This window comes from Pteropus medius, unplaced genomic scaffold (assembly GCF_902729225.1).
Source record: "Pteropus medius unplaced genomic scaffold, Ma_sr-lr_union100, whole genome shotgun sequence".
NCBI classification, from domain to species: Eukaryota; Metazoa; Chordata; class Mammalia; order Chiroptera; family Pteropodidae; genus Pteropus; species Pteropus medius.
The window spans coordinates 1,105,308-1,122,680 of NW_024352149.1; the positions used below are offsets into that span (position 1 = coordinate 1,105,308).

General features: G+C 41.5%; 1 protein-coding gene across 2 annotated transcripts in view; it reads right to left on the bottom strand.

The window, feature by feature from the left end:
* SASH1 (SAM and SH3 domain containing 1) overlaps positions 1 to 17,373 on the bottom strand; it is a 209,619-nt gene that overhangs the window by 143,814 nt on the left and 48,432 nt on the right. Inside the window, exon 1 of one of the 2 annotated variants that reach the window (XM_039846945.1) lies at positions 14,905 to 15,605. The exons of the other annotated variant lie outside the window; for it this stretch is intronic. Within the exon in view, the coding sequence (XP_039702879.1) occupies positions 14,905 to 15,024 (120 nt within the window). The 5' untranslated portion in view covers positions 15,025 to 15,605. Of the gene's footprint in view, positions 1 to 14,904; positions 15,606 to 17,373 lie in introns of those variants that run through there. 2 annotated transcript variants of the gene reach the window in all.

The following is a 17,373-nucleotide window of genomic DNA, read 5'->3' on the forward strand; positions in this document are numbered from 1 at the left end:
ATGGAACCCGCCCAGAGCCAACACTCATTTGTTGATTAGGTGTCTGTGCTGCCAGTCAGAATCTTACTGAGGCTCACTGCTTAACCATTTCTCAATTTTCCTTTTGCTGCTGGTCAAGGTGTCAGCTATACAAAGTGCTAAAACCGGAAAAAGTTCCACTCTCTCTATTCTTTCCTCCCTTCCCAGAAGCTGCTGCCCTGTGGAAAGGAGACGATGAAGTGCCCACCTGTGTCAGTTTCCTAGGGTTGCCACAAGCAACTGGGTGGCTTAACACAGAAATTTGTCATCTCACAGTTCTGGAAGCTAACAGTCCGAAATCAGGGTATCACCAAGGCCATGCTCCCTCTGAAACCTGTAAGAAAAATCCTTCCTTGCTTCTTCCTAGCTCATGGTGGTTTGCCAGCAATCTTTGGTCTTCCTTGGCTTGTAGATGCATCACTCCAAACTTCTGTCTTCACGTAATTCTTCCTTTACATTGTCTTCCCTCTAAGTATGTCTGTGTCCAAATTTCCCCATATTGGATTCGTGTCCACCCTAACAACCTCATCCTAACTTGATTAAATCTACAAAGATCCTGGTTCCAAATAACACCTCATTCTGAAATATTAGGGATTAAGGCTTCAACATACCTAGTCTTTCGGGGGACATGATTCAACCCGTAACACAATCTCACAGGATTATTGGGACAATGAAATGTGGCAATGCATGGAAAGAGCTTTGTACACTGTTTGGCACATAGTAAATGATCAATAAATATCAACTGGTAATGTTAATATTATTATTATTACTACTACTGAGTCATATCGGCTTTCTGTACCATAGCATCTTTGTTAAAAATAAAAAAGGCTTTATTTAACAAAAGGCTTTTATGGCAGTCAGGTTTCAACAAAGACTACTGCAACTACCAGGCAAAAATATAACCTCCAAACTGCTTGGAAAAAGAAGCAACTGCGATGGATGACTGGGTAGTAAATTGTAGAATGTTCTTTGTTCTATCCACTGAGCTCTGAAGCATCGAGGAAGATGGAATGTAGAGCTGTGCCGGAATCAGTCAAGGGAGTCCTCCAAAGGGTCTGCTGACAACTGAATTTCAACTGTGACCATCAGCCACCACCGAGACACCGTTGTAACACCAGCATGCTTTTTCCTGCACTGATGAAGTTTGTTTTGATTTGGACCTTCATGGGACAACAGAAGGTAGTATGTCACTGCCCCAACCCCTTCACTCATATTTCTAAGTCATTTTTCTACCAAAACAACATTCCAAGCCGCATCAATCCCGTCTGCCACCATGTTGCATAATTTAGCACTTACTTATCTTGATCTAACTAGCAAATTCAGGATGCATACCCATCTTGCTTTAGCTTGTTCATCTGGTCTTTGACTGATCTTCTAGAACCATCTTTAATCTACTGCCATTGAGCAATTCTTGCCCTGGATTTTCTTCTTTATATGTAAGGACTTGAAACAGAACACCCTGTTACTCATCTGCAAGTCAGTCCACGAGTATACACACAATAGATTTATGTGTCTTTTAAAAAATATTGATTTAAAAAAAAAAAAGTCGAGCCTAATGTTATAAAACCAAACTGCTTTGCAGCCTAAAAAACTTTTTGATAACAGAAAGTCTGCCTTTTCCAGTGGTGTTGATATAGGGCATCACTTGTAAAATTCTTAATCTTTTAGCAGGAAATGATATGGGACATCTCTTGCAGAATTCTTAATCTTCTTAGTAAATCTAGTTAAGTTTTCTTCCCTCCTTGCTTTGGGAAAAAGGCCCTCTCCCTCAAATCCAGATAATTGCCCAAAACTAGTGACTCAGGTCCTCTGGCTAATGATAAGGGTCATCGGCCCATTGTTAGCAGAAATGGTGTTAGGCCAGACAGGGCCCTTAGAGTCTGAAAGGGGAAGGGACTTTAGGCCAAAGGTCTTTTTTTTACTCTTTAAGAAATATATTAACCAAGCCTGTTTCTCTTTACTCTCTTAATAGGCAAATCAATAATAGAAATTAATAGATATATGATTTAATAACCAGGTCGTATCTTCTTTTTCTTGTCTAGGGACTGAGGTGGCACTTCAGCAGGAAACCCAAGACCCCATCCTAAGGCAGAAAGGGAAACAGCTCCATGAAACCCCAGTAGGCAAGGACTACGACCCTTCTCAGCAAGAAGCAGATACGGAAGAAGAGACCTCCCGCCCCTCAACATCCATACTAATAATAAGGGGGTTCATGGCTCTTAGAAAAGAGCTGGGCAGGAAAGTTAGTTAGGGGGTTTCACGTCTGTCTGCAAAGACACTGAGGTCATCCTATCTTAGAAAGGGTCCACCCTAACCCATCCACAATTAAGCAAGCCAGAAGGCAGGTTTTTTTTTTCAGGCTAAAAATAACATCCACAAAAAACAAGCAGAGAATTAGGTAACAGTTTAAGCCAGTCACTCACACCTGTGCAATGAAGACTCCAACGACCTTCAACTCACCTGAACCTCATCATACCATTATTATAATATGATGCAAAAGAAATTCATTAATATTATAACAAACTGAATTCTGGGAATGAACATGCGCAGAAAGCAAATGATGAATTGCTGAGTCCTGTCAGTCTTAGTTGTCAATCATCAAAGAAGCCCACCCCTCTAAGAAAAGTAACCACCCATGGCAAATAGGGATAAAAACCCCAAAGGCTTTACCAGGCCTTTTGAGCCACACTTCTCTTCCTCAAGCCTGCTTCCACGTCTGGAAGTGTACTTTCTCTTCTAATAAACTTTTCTTTTCTGCTGTATTTCAATGTCTTGCTCAATTGTTTGTCATCAAGAACCTTGACAACGCGCCAAGAGAGGATCCCCACGCTTCGGGAACAGTGCGAAAGTGGGCCTTCCTGTTTTCCACAATAGAAGTACAAACTAAAAATCATGAGAATTAACATTGTGCTATTCTAGAATCTGTGGCAAGCTGGAGACAGTGAGATCCCAGACATTTGTATTTCTCTCTCCCTCCTTGGAAGAAGCCAGCCTGCAAAGTCTTGAGTGTACGCCAGCCGCACTGACTATGGCATCTAAGACCCCATGAACCAGGCAGGCAGCCTGGGTGTAAAATGAGAAAACCCGGACTGCAAGTCACTTTCTGGCTTTATCCCCAAACTCTGCTCAAAGAATAGCAGCGCTAACATCCATCAGGGTCTGGTCTACATTGGAGGTCATTTACAAACAGCTGCAAAGATACAACCTCAGTGTTTCACAGATAAAGCAGACGAACTTACGAGCCTAAAATCTGCAAAACCCAAAGGCCCCCAGCAATTGTTGAATTACAGGTACCGAAATATGGTCAGTGAAATGTGAGTATGCTTGAAAAGGAAACCAGGAACCCTAGATCACTCACATGGTTAAAGAATGAATAGTGGCTGCCAACAAGACTGAAGTTCCATTAGCTTTAAGAGTATTAAACTGGTCAATGTATTTAAAGACGCTCCATGAAGTGCAAGGAATTATGCCAATGTAAACATTATTGTCTCATCTCTAGAGCTGTACTTCTCAAAGGAAGGGATGTGATCATTAAAAATCTCAATGTTTAAGGAGTGTGTTCTATTTGTGTCTCCCCACCCCCAGTATCTATGGAAGCTCTTCCACCACAGGAGAGCATCCTGCCTTCCGAAGACACAAGCTCAGAACGGGCAGCCCTTCAGTGACAAGCTGAAGAGTTCTTCCACATAGAACGTTAACGTGGGGGTTACTAGCTGACATTCTATTCTGTACATAATTCTTTGTTAACGTTAGCTCCCCTGTGTCATTTATGACTTATTTGACACTTATTTACTTTAATGCTCATCATGCAACCTCAATTTTGTAATCCCCTAATCAAGGCAAATCACTACCATGCATCAGTGTTATGAGGAGCTTTCATTACGTTACCACCTGGTCACCACATGTTACGTAGTAAGTCTGGCTGACATGCTGTAAAAGGCAGTAATGAACTTAACCCAGTAGACCGTCCTCACACTATGCTTTGATGGAAAGTTTTCAATAAAACTAATTCATGATAAAATCTGCTTTAAAAATGTTTTCTCCTGACAGCATAAAATGTTCATGGTCTTTACACACTTTCCCAAAGATTTCCAATTCTTTCATGTTTTCCTTAGGTATATAATGAAGTTATCCCAAAATTGGCCAAAAAAGTGGCAAATTTATTTATTAACAAGCTTACGATTCTTCGTCTATCCAACACGAATGCCACTTTCCTACCATATTCATACTGAAAGATGTCTGCAGGCTGCTTTAGGTTCTGGTAGGGCACTACTATATAAAACTTTTATAAGTTCTTGATTGGAGACTGAAGACTCCTAATTAAGATGCAAAGATCAGAATGAATATTTTTCAACCCTGACAGAAATGGCGGTTAATTTGGGAAAATATTTTACAAAAATGACTAACATTCACATGAGTCTAGCACTCAAAAAATAAAATCATCAGTTAAGTGGATGCTTTCAATATTTTACATGTTTCTAATAAGTCAGCTATTAAAAAGAGCTCATATTATGGTGCTACTTAGTCACAAGAGAACTGAAAATAGCTATCCGGACACCATTAAAACAAAATGTTTTCATTACAAATATCTTCTTGCCTCCATAAAACCTTGCCTATTTACAAGCTTTATACAGTCTTAGTATAAAAAATATTTTTAACACTCAATTCCTAACATGTAACCTGAAGGTTAATACTTTAAAGCAATTTACACACTTATTGTTGTCGTATATTTTTAAAAGGGCATTTGACATAAATTAAATCAATAGTTGCTGTCAATCCTAAATTGGACATGTAGAAGCAGATCATCCCTCCACATAAAGATGAAGGTGAAGGGAAATTAATTCACACTCTAACTAAAGGAGATTCAATAATTAATGGTTAATAATATCAAACATTTATGATTTCCTTACCACATGCCATTCACAATTCTAGTGGTTCAATTAATCTCACCAGACCTGATAATGTGGGTGGTTAGCATCTTGAGGAAACTAAAGCACAGAATGGTAGGGACCTTGCCCAGGTCACATGTCCACTAAATACTGAAGCCAGGATTTGAACCCAAACAGTCGGAACTACTTTGCTCTTAACTACTCTATCTACAAGACAATCTTTTGACTTTCTAAGAGATGGTTAATTGATTTTTTTTCTAATTGTTCTGTTATTGTGGACACACAAAAAAAGGGGGTTCTATTGAAAGTAACCACGCAGGATGATCTGATCATAAATTCCTAACTGGGCAGGTCAAGGTGAGTAGTCAGACCCCGGACATATAACTTTTTAAAGTTTACCTCTGCCTTAAGCAAGCTCTGTCCTTGTTTCTGTGCATCCAGGTTAGCACACCTTTGAAATAAAACTGTAACCACCCTCAAGAAAGCCAGTCATCTTGTTAACCATTCTGTATTCCGATCCCAGCCTTGCTTCTTCCTCCTCTGTGTAATCTTCCTTACATCTCCTCCTTAATTTCAAATGCATAAAAGAAGCTACAGAACTGTTGTTATTTTCTAGAGCATTTGATATCTTGCTCTCTGGCATATGTGGTCAGTTAGGCTCAAACTCTTACAAAAATTCTCTATAGGTTTAGATATTTCTTACGTCAATATTACTTAATTGAAACAAAAGATAATAATTTTCTTATTAAGACTTCATTTTTTTTAGAGCAATTTAAGATTCATAGCAAAATTGAGGGGAAGCTACAGAGATTTCCCACATATCCCCTACTCGACACATACATAGCCTCCCCCATTATCAATATCCTCCATTGTGATGTTGTGATTTATAATAAGAAATACATACTTGGTCTTCCTCCCAGTACTGGCAGCAGGGCTCCTAAAACTCTAGGAATTTCTTGAGTGATAGGAGTGTCTTTCGTCATTCACTAGGACTCCCTTTTGAGCACACGTGAATTTATGCTTTTAAAGGTGACTTAGAGTGAGCCCCCTTGATAGCTTCGGGATGTAAATGACAGCTCACTAAAAAAGTGAAGTGATTAGAGGGTAGAAACTTTCAGTTCAACTCCCAACCTCACCTCCAGAGAAGGGAGAGGGGCTGGAGATTGAATTCAAACACTAATGGCTAATGATTTGATCTAATCGATCATGCCTACATTAAAAATCCTCCATAAAACCCCAAAAGGACAGAGGTCCCAGAGCTTCTGGGTTGCAGAACACACGGAGATTTGAGGAGAGTGGCGTCCCAAAAGATATGGAAGCTCTGTGCTCCTTCCCACATACCTTAATGCATCTCTTCCCTGAGTTTTATCCCTTTACAATAAACCAGCAATCTAATAAATAAGCTGGTTGACCTAGTAAGTAAATTGGTCTCCTGAATACTATGAGCCACTCTAGCACATTAATCAAACCCAAGGAGGGGGTTATGGGAACTTATGATTTATAGATAGTCGCTCAGAAGCACAGGTAACAACCTGGACTTGAGATTGGCATCTGAAGTGGGGGCCAACTTTGGGGCTGAGCCCTTAACTTGTGAAACACCTGGTCAATGTCTGATGAGAACTGAAGAATGGCTTAGTAGTGCTGAAAAAAAATCTATCGTATCCACCAGAGTGGTACTTTTTTAAGAACTAATGAACCTACATTGATATATCACAATCACCCACATCCAAAGTTTACATTTTAGTCCACTCTCCGTGTTGTACACTCTATGGTCTTGCGCAGCTCATGACTTATAACCATCATTAAAAAATACTATGTGTTCCACTAACCCTTTAACCCCTGGCAACCACTGACCTTTTCATTTATCTCCATTGTTTTGCCTTTTCCAAAATGTCATAAAGTCATGTGGATGAAAAAAGATTCTACAGAGGGTAATCTCACAGGGTAATCTGATCATAAATTCCTAACTGGGCAGGTCCGAGTGGAGCATCTGGCCCCAGGCATGTAACTTTAGTAAAGGTTTGTTTGCCTTTGCCTCAAGCAAGCCCTGCCCATTGCTTCTATACATCTAGGCATCTAGGTTAACACACCTTTGAAATGCCTCTTTTCAGACCCCTCCTTTTAATATGTGACTATGCTATCAGACCTCCTCCTTCTAAAGCATGAGAGTATATAACTACCCAGTATTCCAATCCTCACCTTGCTTTCTCCCACCTCGAATCTTTCTTACGTCCTCTCCTTAATATAAACGTCGTTTCTCTGGAGCATTTGAGATCTTTCTCCCCAGCATATGTCCTCAGTTTGGCTCCAATAGACTCAGAAATTCTCTACAGGTTTGGATATTTCTTATAGCAACAGTCAGAATCAGAAACTTTCTCAGATTGTCTTCTTTCACTTAGTAAAAGGCATTGATGTTTCCTCCAGGGCTTCTGATGGCTTGACAGCTCATTTCTTTTTAGCATTGAATGATATTCCATTGTCTGGATGGACCACAGTTTATTTAACCATTCACCTACTGAAACACCTTGGTTGCTCTCAGGTTTAGGCAATTATGAATAGAGCTGCTATAAATATCTGTGTGCAGGTTTTTTTGTGGAACTAAGTTTTCAGCTCCTTGGCCTAAATACCAAAGAGATGGACCAGATGGTAAGAGTATGTTTAATTTTATAATAAATCACCAAGCTATCTTCTAAATAGCTGTGCTATTTTTCACTGACCCCAGCACTGAACAAGAGTTCCTGTTGCTCTAATCAAATCTTCTTCAGCATTTGATGTCGTCAGTAGATTCTGGCCCTTGTGTAGGTTTGTAGCAGTATCTCATTGTTGTTTTCATTTTAAAAATATTTTTTTAACCCTGGCCATTTCTCCACAAGGACATTTATAAAATTGTTAATGGTTTATTTTAAGTGAGGTCTTTAAAATGGATGTAAGCCTATAGCAAAGATATTTATTCTTAAAACTAGAATATTACTTTCTTCTACAATAACTTAATATCGAAATACTCTATTTTTTTAAAGCATCCAAAAAAAAGCCTATAAATATTTTCTTTTAGCTCTAGTGGAAAAAAAAGTTTTTGGCTTATATGACGTCTAGGCAAAAGTATTACAGTCCACAAAATTAACTAGGATAAATTTTAAAAGTACCTAGGGCTCAAAGATATACTCCAAGATTTTGTTTTAAATTCTGCTCCTCGATGACACTTTTAGTTTAAATGACAATTACAAGCATTTATTTTTCTTTCACTTTTATTTCCACTATTATCTTCATGCCAAGAGAGAGAATGAAGCCACAACCAGGCAGAGCAATGGATCTTCCTCACTCACTACACGCTGTAAACCCAGACTTAAAAAAACAGTGGATAAAGCATCAAAATCAACTATAAATCAAATATGCGTCATTGGCACCAAAGAAAACTACAATGTATCTCTATGGAACATGGCACAATAGTCTTAAGAGCATGCATTATAAATACAAATATACTGATGTTTTCACCAAACATCTTAGAAGGGTGAAAGACAACAGAAGAGCCCTTCAGAAAAGAAAGAATACTGATTACAGAGAAGAAAACCTATCTCATTCCAAGCTTTTGTGTTCTGAGTCACACAGATACCATAATGTCTGGGTACCCAGTCTCCACGCTGGAGTCATCACTATTACATGACTTGACATGCAAGAAAAAATACAAGATAAGTTATCTCTATGAAGCATCTCGCCTCATAAAGAATTAATGTTACCCAGTGAGACATTTTAGGTAAGAAAAGAAGGGACACTAAACAGCTGGCTAGGAGCAAAGCTAATAAGGAAAGAAGGGACCCATCATTTTTAGGTCTTGTTACCAAAAGAAAATTAATATTTTACCTCGAAATTAGTATGAAGGTTTGGTTAATTCTTATAGTTTTAGTCTATATTCACTGGTATTAAACAGTATAGATAATTCTTAGAGCCTTAGTCTTTATCCACTTAAATTCACTATTTTGAGATCAATTTTATTACTACTGTATGAAAAGAATGTGTGGAAACCATGGGTAAGCACGTCAGCTATCACAGTGGGATTATGATGGGTAAATCCAAAGCACAAACCACTTTGAAAAGGATTCATTAAATAAACTACTAGTTATAGGTTTTGCTGTGATATCTTTTGCAAAATACACATTTGCTTAGGAATCAGTTTGCACAACTGAACACTTCCCCCTACTTTGCTGTGCTCCAGAACTAGCTTTTAAAAGATGGAATTGCAGATCATTGAGCCACAGCACTGTGTAGACAATGACATAAATAAGAATTCCCCTCTTTAAGGAACCACATCATTCCCTCCAGTATAGGGAAATAGGTAAACAACAGATGTGTGTACATACATTCGTGTCTAGATAGATAAATGAAAAAAAATCACAAGACTAGAACACTCTAAAATTCTCTTGCCTTAACCCAACCTACTTGAGCTTAAAAGAATCATCAGAAGAAGGTTACCATGAGCCATCCTTGATTACTTACAGATACTGAGTAAAATATTAGACCTAATGGAAGCCAGATGATAGATAACTGATGTTTCATCAACATTCAGTCCGGGCTCTCATCTCCTCTTGCCTGGATCACTAAAGTGGTCCCCATCCAAATTCATCACCCACTCATCACCCACAAACGTTACTTTTCTAAAATACAGAAGTGATCGTGTCACGTGCCAGTTGAAAATTCTGCAATGACTTCTCACTGGAGCCTACAGAATGATTCCAGCTACCTCAGCACTCATGACCTGGTCCTTACTTCAGTTCCCTGTGTTTTTCCGTCTTTATTCACTTTGGCTCTGCCCAGAAGGCCCTTCCTCCATTCCTTCCTCCTTAACCCTCAGGAAAATACCTCTCAGGGATACCATAATCACTGCCAGTGTCCAAATCAAACGGCATTTCTGGGAACTGGACTCCCTGTGCACCACTGACCCGCAGGCCCCCCCCCATGTACTACCCCGCCCCCCACCATGTGCTTCTGGCTCCCTGTCCACACTGCTCCCCCCACCTTGGGGCGCTCGGCCTATTGCACTCTGGGACTGGGTATTCATAGGAGGGTTAGTGGGACTACAAAACTACATCCTTCTGGAAGTCAGTGGTATGTGCAGCTAGTACTTAACTCAATAGCTTAAGCAAAAATTGGTTGACAGCAAATGTCTCGATATGTAAAAAAATGAACTATAAAATTACAACTGGGAATTAATTTCAGAGAAACAGGACATGATCCAAATCCCAGCTCCTCTGTTTCCTATCTGTGTGATTCAGGACAGACATGTTTACCTCTCTACTGTCAAAGGGGGAGAATAATGCTCACTGGTCACATGAGAGGATCAAATATGGGAAAAGCCCAGCCCAGCATGGGACTCAGTACCATCAGCACCTGCCTCCTTCTCCTCCCGGTGTAGCTGAATTCAATCATCCGAAGTTGGAGTAAAGGAGGAAAAACAGGATGTTGATAACAAGTCAGATAGAGGAGGGAAGGATTACAAGGTAGAGAATGGGAAATAGAGGCAGAAAGGGGGAGAAGGAGAGCATGAAAGGTCACGTCAGGGCAGAGGTCTCCTTAGACAGCAAGAGATGTAGCGACCCCAGCCAGAATTATGAAAGGTTTAACTACTCTGGCCCTACTCCGCTCCCCTCAGGCCTTCCATTCCGCCTCTATAAATGAGGGCGCCGAGGGCTCACTTCCAAGGTCTCTACAATTCCTCTGCTATGTCATCCTGCAGCTTCTCCACTTAGAAAGGCTTTGGGCTGGCTAAAGGGAACATAAAATCAAGATGAAGTCAGAATATTTGAAACCCGGACTGACTCTCCAATTCCAAAACTTAAAATTGTGAACTCCTTAGCAGATGGGCAGAAGGTAAGACATCACCCAAAGAATATGTAAATTACTGCTTTCAAAGGAGTTTGCATTTTAAAAGCTCCCTAGGGATCTCACTAACCTCTCCCCTCCCCCACACTTTGCCTAAAACAAAGCAAAGGAGAGTCTTTAAAAAAAAAAAAACGACTACAACAAATAGCAAAACAGGATAAACCTCAAGTTTGGGAACCGAAGCCTCCTATATACTTTTCCGCAGATGGTAAAGGATTCAGAGTAAGGGGAAGGTCCAGAATATAGTTATACAATGGATATTCTCTAAGCATTGCTAGGAAATGGGTGTAAACTGTAGGAACAGAGCAGGGAACAGAGGAAATATAAGGCTAGGGGAGGTACCTCCCGCAGGATCTTGCAAACAATAGGCACTAACTAATTCTCTTCCTCTCCCTTCCCAGTTCGCAAGTAGCTTTAAAAACCTGGCTCAGCTTTAAGAGGAACTTAAATTCTGGAGGAAAAACTTAAGAAACATCATAATTTAGCAAATGGATAATCAGTGCTGAAAAACTGACCTGCCATATCTAACCACATCTAATAACCTTAGCAATTCCTACTCTTAAAAACATCTACCCTCCCCCACCAAAAAAAAAAAAAAAAAAAAGAGAAAGAAATGTGTCTGCAACGTGGAGTAAGGATAAAAGTAAAATCCCACAGGATTCTAACTCATTTTGTACTTCTCAGCAAAAACCTAAGCATGTCATGGTGAAAGGTGACACGCTTTGAAAACCCAGGCAGACCACACGTTGCAGAGTTAGAGAACAAAATAGCCCACTTCACAAGAACGCCATCGTTTAATTGCTCAGGGTTTACGAACATTTCGAAATTTGCCATTACCTTTTCTAGTGGAAGTGCCAGGATTTTAGTTTGCATGATGAAACTGCTCAAGTGGTAGCTCCAGCATGAGCACAATTTGTTAATGTCCATAATGTACCCCATGATAGCCCATACATGAGTCTTCACAGAACTGTATTTTGTGGTGGCTCTTGCATTTACGAAGTACATACTTTTTTTTTATTATTATTGTTGTTATTATTATTATTATTGTTATTATTATTATTATTATTATTCAGTAAAACCATGTTCTCAACACCCAATCATTCTAGGCTCTGGAAATAGAAAAATGAGCAGAATACTGATCCTGCTCTCCAGGCATTCACAATTGATAGTGTTTCTAGCATTTCCACAAGTTCATTTTCTCTTAAGTCTCTATTTACATATCCACTTAATAACATCTATTCATTCAAGCACTGCTCAAATATTTTTTACGCCATAAATTATACCATCATTTCTTCTCTAAGCATTTTGGTAACAGTTATCTAAAAGCAACTACCTGGTGTGGAAGTGTGCAGGCCTGAATTGATTTAAATGCAAAATGTGTCCTAATAAACTCAAACAACCATCATATTTATCAAGATCTATGCCTCTGGGGCAATACCCTTCCCAGGGTTAGAACCAACAAAATTCTGGGGACTCTGAGAACTCTGGGGGCAGATGCCCGGTGCCTCTCGCAGTTCTGCACTCGGAACTGGGAACTGTGCTCACTTGCCTAAAATAGTTTTAACCTAAAAGGCCTGGAGGTTTGATTTTTATACCCGGAAGAATCTAATAAAGTAGCAAGTGTGCCTGAAATCTTTTAAGTATGTTTAGATGTCTGATCGCCCACTACTTCTACTCCCCTCATATTCAGTATGGAAAAAGAATCTTTCAAATAGCATTTTCCTAAAATACTGGATATAACTGCATTTCTACCAAGTCGATCTGTGACAGTTAACCGTGAAGTATCATGGCATCAGGCTCCTGACTGGTGGCAGTCAGAGAACTGGGGTGCAGTCTGACACTACCACCAACGAAGTATTTGTGTCATTGGTCAAGTCACTTCACCTGTCTAGGCCGATAGACTGCAAAATCCCTTATTTTAAATACTAAATGAAGGAAGTGTTGTCTTTTATCTCAGTAAGAACAGAGAAAGGCAACTAACTGTCAGGGTCTTGATATATTTCCCCGAAGATGCAGTTTTTTATAAACATTTCGATGACAGCTTGCTAATAGAATAGAGATCCTTCTTTTTAACCTGCTGGCTTTCTCCAGGCACGTACAAAGGAGACGTAACCGATGTCTTTTTCTGAATTTAGTAATAAGGGAAAATCCTGATGTCCAAGTTTACCCCAAAGGAAAATAAGACTGTACAAAAAATGAGAAAATGTAAGGTAACAACCTATTTGAGACAACTTTCATGTTCTTTCCAGCCTCGCAATGAACGAGTTCTGTAAGAAGTACATATTTTCTTTCCTCCTGCAGCGGCCCTTTAACAGGTCTGAGCTTCTGGAGCCGCACCCCATCTCTTAACTCAGCCAAAGAACACTCGGCTGCAGCTACCCCAACAGCACTGGAATCTGCTAGGCAAAGGAGAGCAAATCTTTGCAAAGTGCCACCTGCCCAGCCTCTCCTCTAAACAACCTTGTCCCAACACCTTCATGTAAGTGAGTCCCTCCAACCATGCCCTGGCCAGCCCATGCCCTAGGGAAGGGATGCAATGTAATGCTACCAAACCCATTTTGTCAGTGACCGATCATTTACAGAGCGAGATCACAGCAAGAAATAAGATAAGGTTCCTGCTTGTAGGAACTTACAAAACAATCTACCACCACGACTTTAAAATGTTCATTGAGTTTTCTGGATTTTCACTAGAGGACCATATTCATCAGTAATGTTCAGAAAATGCAAAGACAGGAGGTTTTACATTTTAAAAATATCCATTTAAAAAATATTGGCACGTGAAATGAGCAGACAGAAACTTTTGACAATCTTCCCTGGTTCTCTGTACATGAATACCAATGGATAATCATGAATACCAATGGACACCTGGAAATGGCTTAACTGGTACCTAGGCTAGCAAAACTGAGACACAGGAATATTTGTAGGGAAAAAAAAAAAAAAAAGCAAGCTATAATTTACTAAGCAACTACTATATGCCAGGCAGGATGCAGAGTGTTATATATACATCGATGTGACTAAATCTCAGAAAACCTAAGAAGCAGGGCTCTTTTACTTCACTTTTCAGGTAATGAAACTGAAGGTCAGAGGGGTTGAAAACCTTGGCCAAGGTCATATAGTCAGTCGATGGGAGAGTTGGGATTTGACCCTGGCGGACTCACTGCAAAGGCCAAGAGCTTCATTCCTGTGATAACGGGGGTACACCGTTCATCATTCCCAAAGGAATTTCATTCTAAAAACTACACCTTCTATTTGAAAATTCAAAGTTACTGAAGTAAATCTAAAGCCTTTTTGATAATCTACACAACTGCCAAATCTTTAAGCTAAAATTGACTTTTTACACGTGGATTAGGACGTCTGACTGTAAATAACCCCCACCCAGCTCATTCCAGGCTACCTGCCTGCCATCTCCACCACAGCAAATCTTAAACCCCCAGGCATACAACTCTGAACAAGTTAAAGCTTCTTCCTCTGTGCAGAAGAACTATTTTTCAGAAATTATGCCAAATCCATGGGCGGTTTGAAAAACGTTACTGGACATTTCAAAATACATGACAAGACAGATTTAGCAAAATAAGTCCTATTGTTTTTAGTCCCAAACATATAACAACAAATATCCTGTCATTCTTCAAGCTGAAAAACTGCAAACAGACTAAGTAAACTTTTTTGGTGGTTCTGAGTAAGGGCATGGTTGTTTTTCTCTCATGGTCAGACAACGAATGGTGAAGAGATAAACATCAGTTAACCTCAGCCTCTTCCCAAATCCAACTGTGAAAGTACACCAGCCAAATATTATTTATTTACATTTACTCTCTGAAGGACTCTTTCCAGCGTTTTCCACACCAACTTATCAGCAGGTGTCCCCGATTACACTGTTGACTATCACCTGATTGTTTAAAATATATCTTTGATGTGATCTGTGGCTGGTTATTTTTTAATGAGAGTTTGAAATCCTATGCCATGTGTATTTAACCCCCCAAGAACTGGAGCCAGAGAAGGACGACTCCGTGGAGCGGGCTTGCCAAGTCGGCGCGCGCCAAGGGAGTCCTCGGTCGCAGAGGGGCTGCCCTGCTCGGCGGGCCCGCGATCGTCCCTTCCCGCGCCTCCCCTGCTCCAGGTGACTCACCAGGATGCCCATCACATCGGCCCAGAGCCGGGAGAACGCCTCCGACATGCTGGCGGCCGTCTCGGGCTCCGGCGCGGGCTGCGGCTCCGGTCCCGGGCCGGCTGCTCCCGCGTCCTCCATGGCTGCGTCCCGCACGCGGGCCGTGCGTCCCGGGGCTGGGGTACCCTCGCCCCGCACCAGCGCGCGCTCGGCCCCCGGCGCCGGGTCCCCGCCTGCTGCGTCACCGAGCCGCGCCCCCGCTCCACATCCCCCCGCAGCCCCGGCGACTCTGCGGGGGCCCCTCGCAGGCGCCCGCACCCCGAACTCTAGGTGGCGGCGGGCTGCGCGCCTGACAACTCCAGAAACTTTCCCACCCGGGCTCCGCACCGCCACTGGGTAGCAGAAGGCAGAGTTCGCACCACTGAGTGTCACGGCGGGGATTTCTGGCAGCCCAGAAGCAATGAAACCTGCTGCAGAGGCGTTTCTTCCTGTGACGGGGACCGACTCACTAAGGCACGCGACTCATTTCTGCCAGCAAGTCTGGGCAGGGCCGCGCAGGGGTGACCGCGGTGCCTCTGGAACCTGGAAGGAACTTCCCGGGACCCCTCTCTTCAAAATGAGCTCTTCCAGCTCCACATGACTCTCTCCCCTCGAAGCTAAAGAAAAGCGTTTAGCAACAAAAGGTGCTCTGATGTCAGGCTCTTTGCATGGAAATGAGCCACAGACAGGAGAACAAATCGCCTGTTGAAAGAGCAGCCGCGCTGCGGTCTTCCGCAGCCACAAGCTTCCAATCACGCTGTTCAACGAAACATTTTGGTCACAGAAACCCGAGAAAGTTCATCTTTAAGCTGCTCCTGCCGAAAGAGTTCACAAGTAGTCAGAGTCGTGACAATCCACACCTCGCCCCTCGGGAAGTCAAGCGACCTAAGGAATTACAACTCTTGCCTCTGTCAGCCAAGACTTGGTTGAAAAACAAGTGTGAAAGCTTGGGCACGAGCCATTGTTTGTATCGTTTTCATTATGAGTGGGGACATTTTGGTTCCTGCGCGCCCACAACGCCATGCACTGCTAGGGGTTCCAACTAATTAAGGGAAATGAGCTTTGGGTTTTAACGGTTCCCTTACAGCAAGGACATAGGGAAGGGCCATTTTCAAAACTAAATGTTATGGCTGTAGCCATTTAGCCAATCCACACTTGGGGCCCTGTGTGTGTTTTTCCAAGGACAAGATCCATGACAGATTTATTTTATGAAGGAAATAGCCCCGTGGAGGTATTTCCCCTTTTGTGATGCTTTCTTTAAAAACCACTCAGAGAATTTTCCCTGGGAGATGACAATACGTGTCACATTTGATCTGGTGATTGATCACTTTGTGAAGCAGTTAAGAAACCACCAGAAACCTACCCTTATGTTAAAGGGCGGAGTGGTACAGAAAAGCAGGTGAGGTGCCCCAAGGAAAGCCTTGCTAGTTTTAGAGGTCTCTTGTGGGGGGGCGGGGGGGGGGGGGAGGTGCTGCTGCTTTTTACTTCTGAGCCCACATAAAAGGAGAGAGTGTGTCCTTGAAACCCCCTTACTAAAGCATTAGTTACTGGGACGACTATCCAGGCAAATAGATGAATAGCCTTTACAGAAAAGTTCCAAATTTAGATACTTTTCCAGAAGTAATTAAATTTATATGCATAATCCTAGATGACAATATTTTTGAAAAGAAGGGAAAAAAATGAAAAAGTTTTCCCTTGATAAGAGGAGGCATCGTATTTAAGTGGAAAGCAGTTGGACCCTAAACACGAGCGAGCTTGGTGCTTTCTTGAGCTGATGCGGAGTTAGGCCATTGTGGGTGCTCTAAGATGCTCTGAATGGAGTAAGTTCAATTAAAGCAGTGGTAGGCTTACTATGATTGTTGTTATGTCTATAAAGACAAGAAAATAAACAAATGATGGGAAAAGTTAAAATAACCCTTTAGAGTTGATTCTATTGGTATATTTAAGAATTTTGATGTGCATTATTAGCCATGTGGTACTTTATTATGTTCGAGAAAATACAAAGAACTGTGCTGCTGCTACAAGTGGGCAGCTTGTTCTCTGCATAGTGACTTTCTGGCGAGTGACTGAACAAGGAGTCAAACAGGGGCCTGGGGGCTGGGTTAAGGAGACGGGTGACTCTCCAGCACCAGTCATGAGCCTTTCTCTTAACTTGTCAGATGATGTAGGGGCAAAGCACTTAACCTTCCCAGGATGAAGTTCCCCTATCCAAGATGAGGCGGGACCACGTTGATTGCCACCCATCTCCCGAGAGGTGATATTTTATTTCCGGTCATCTAAAGATATTATATTTCCGGTCATCAAAAGCCAGCATTTTGGTACTTATAGAAACCAATCTGCTCTCGATAGGTAAGCCTCTTTTCCCGGCGCTCTCTAATAAGTGGCTAGAGAAATGAGATTAAGTGATATTTGGGGGGATGTCAATAACAAACATTTTTTCTGTGTACATCA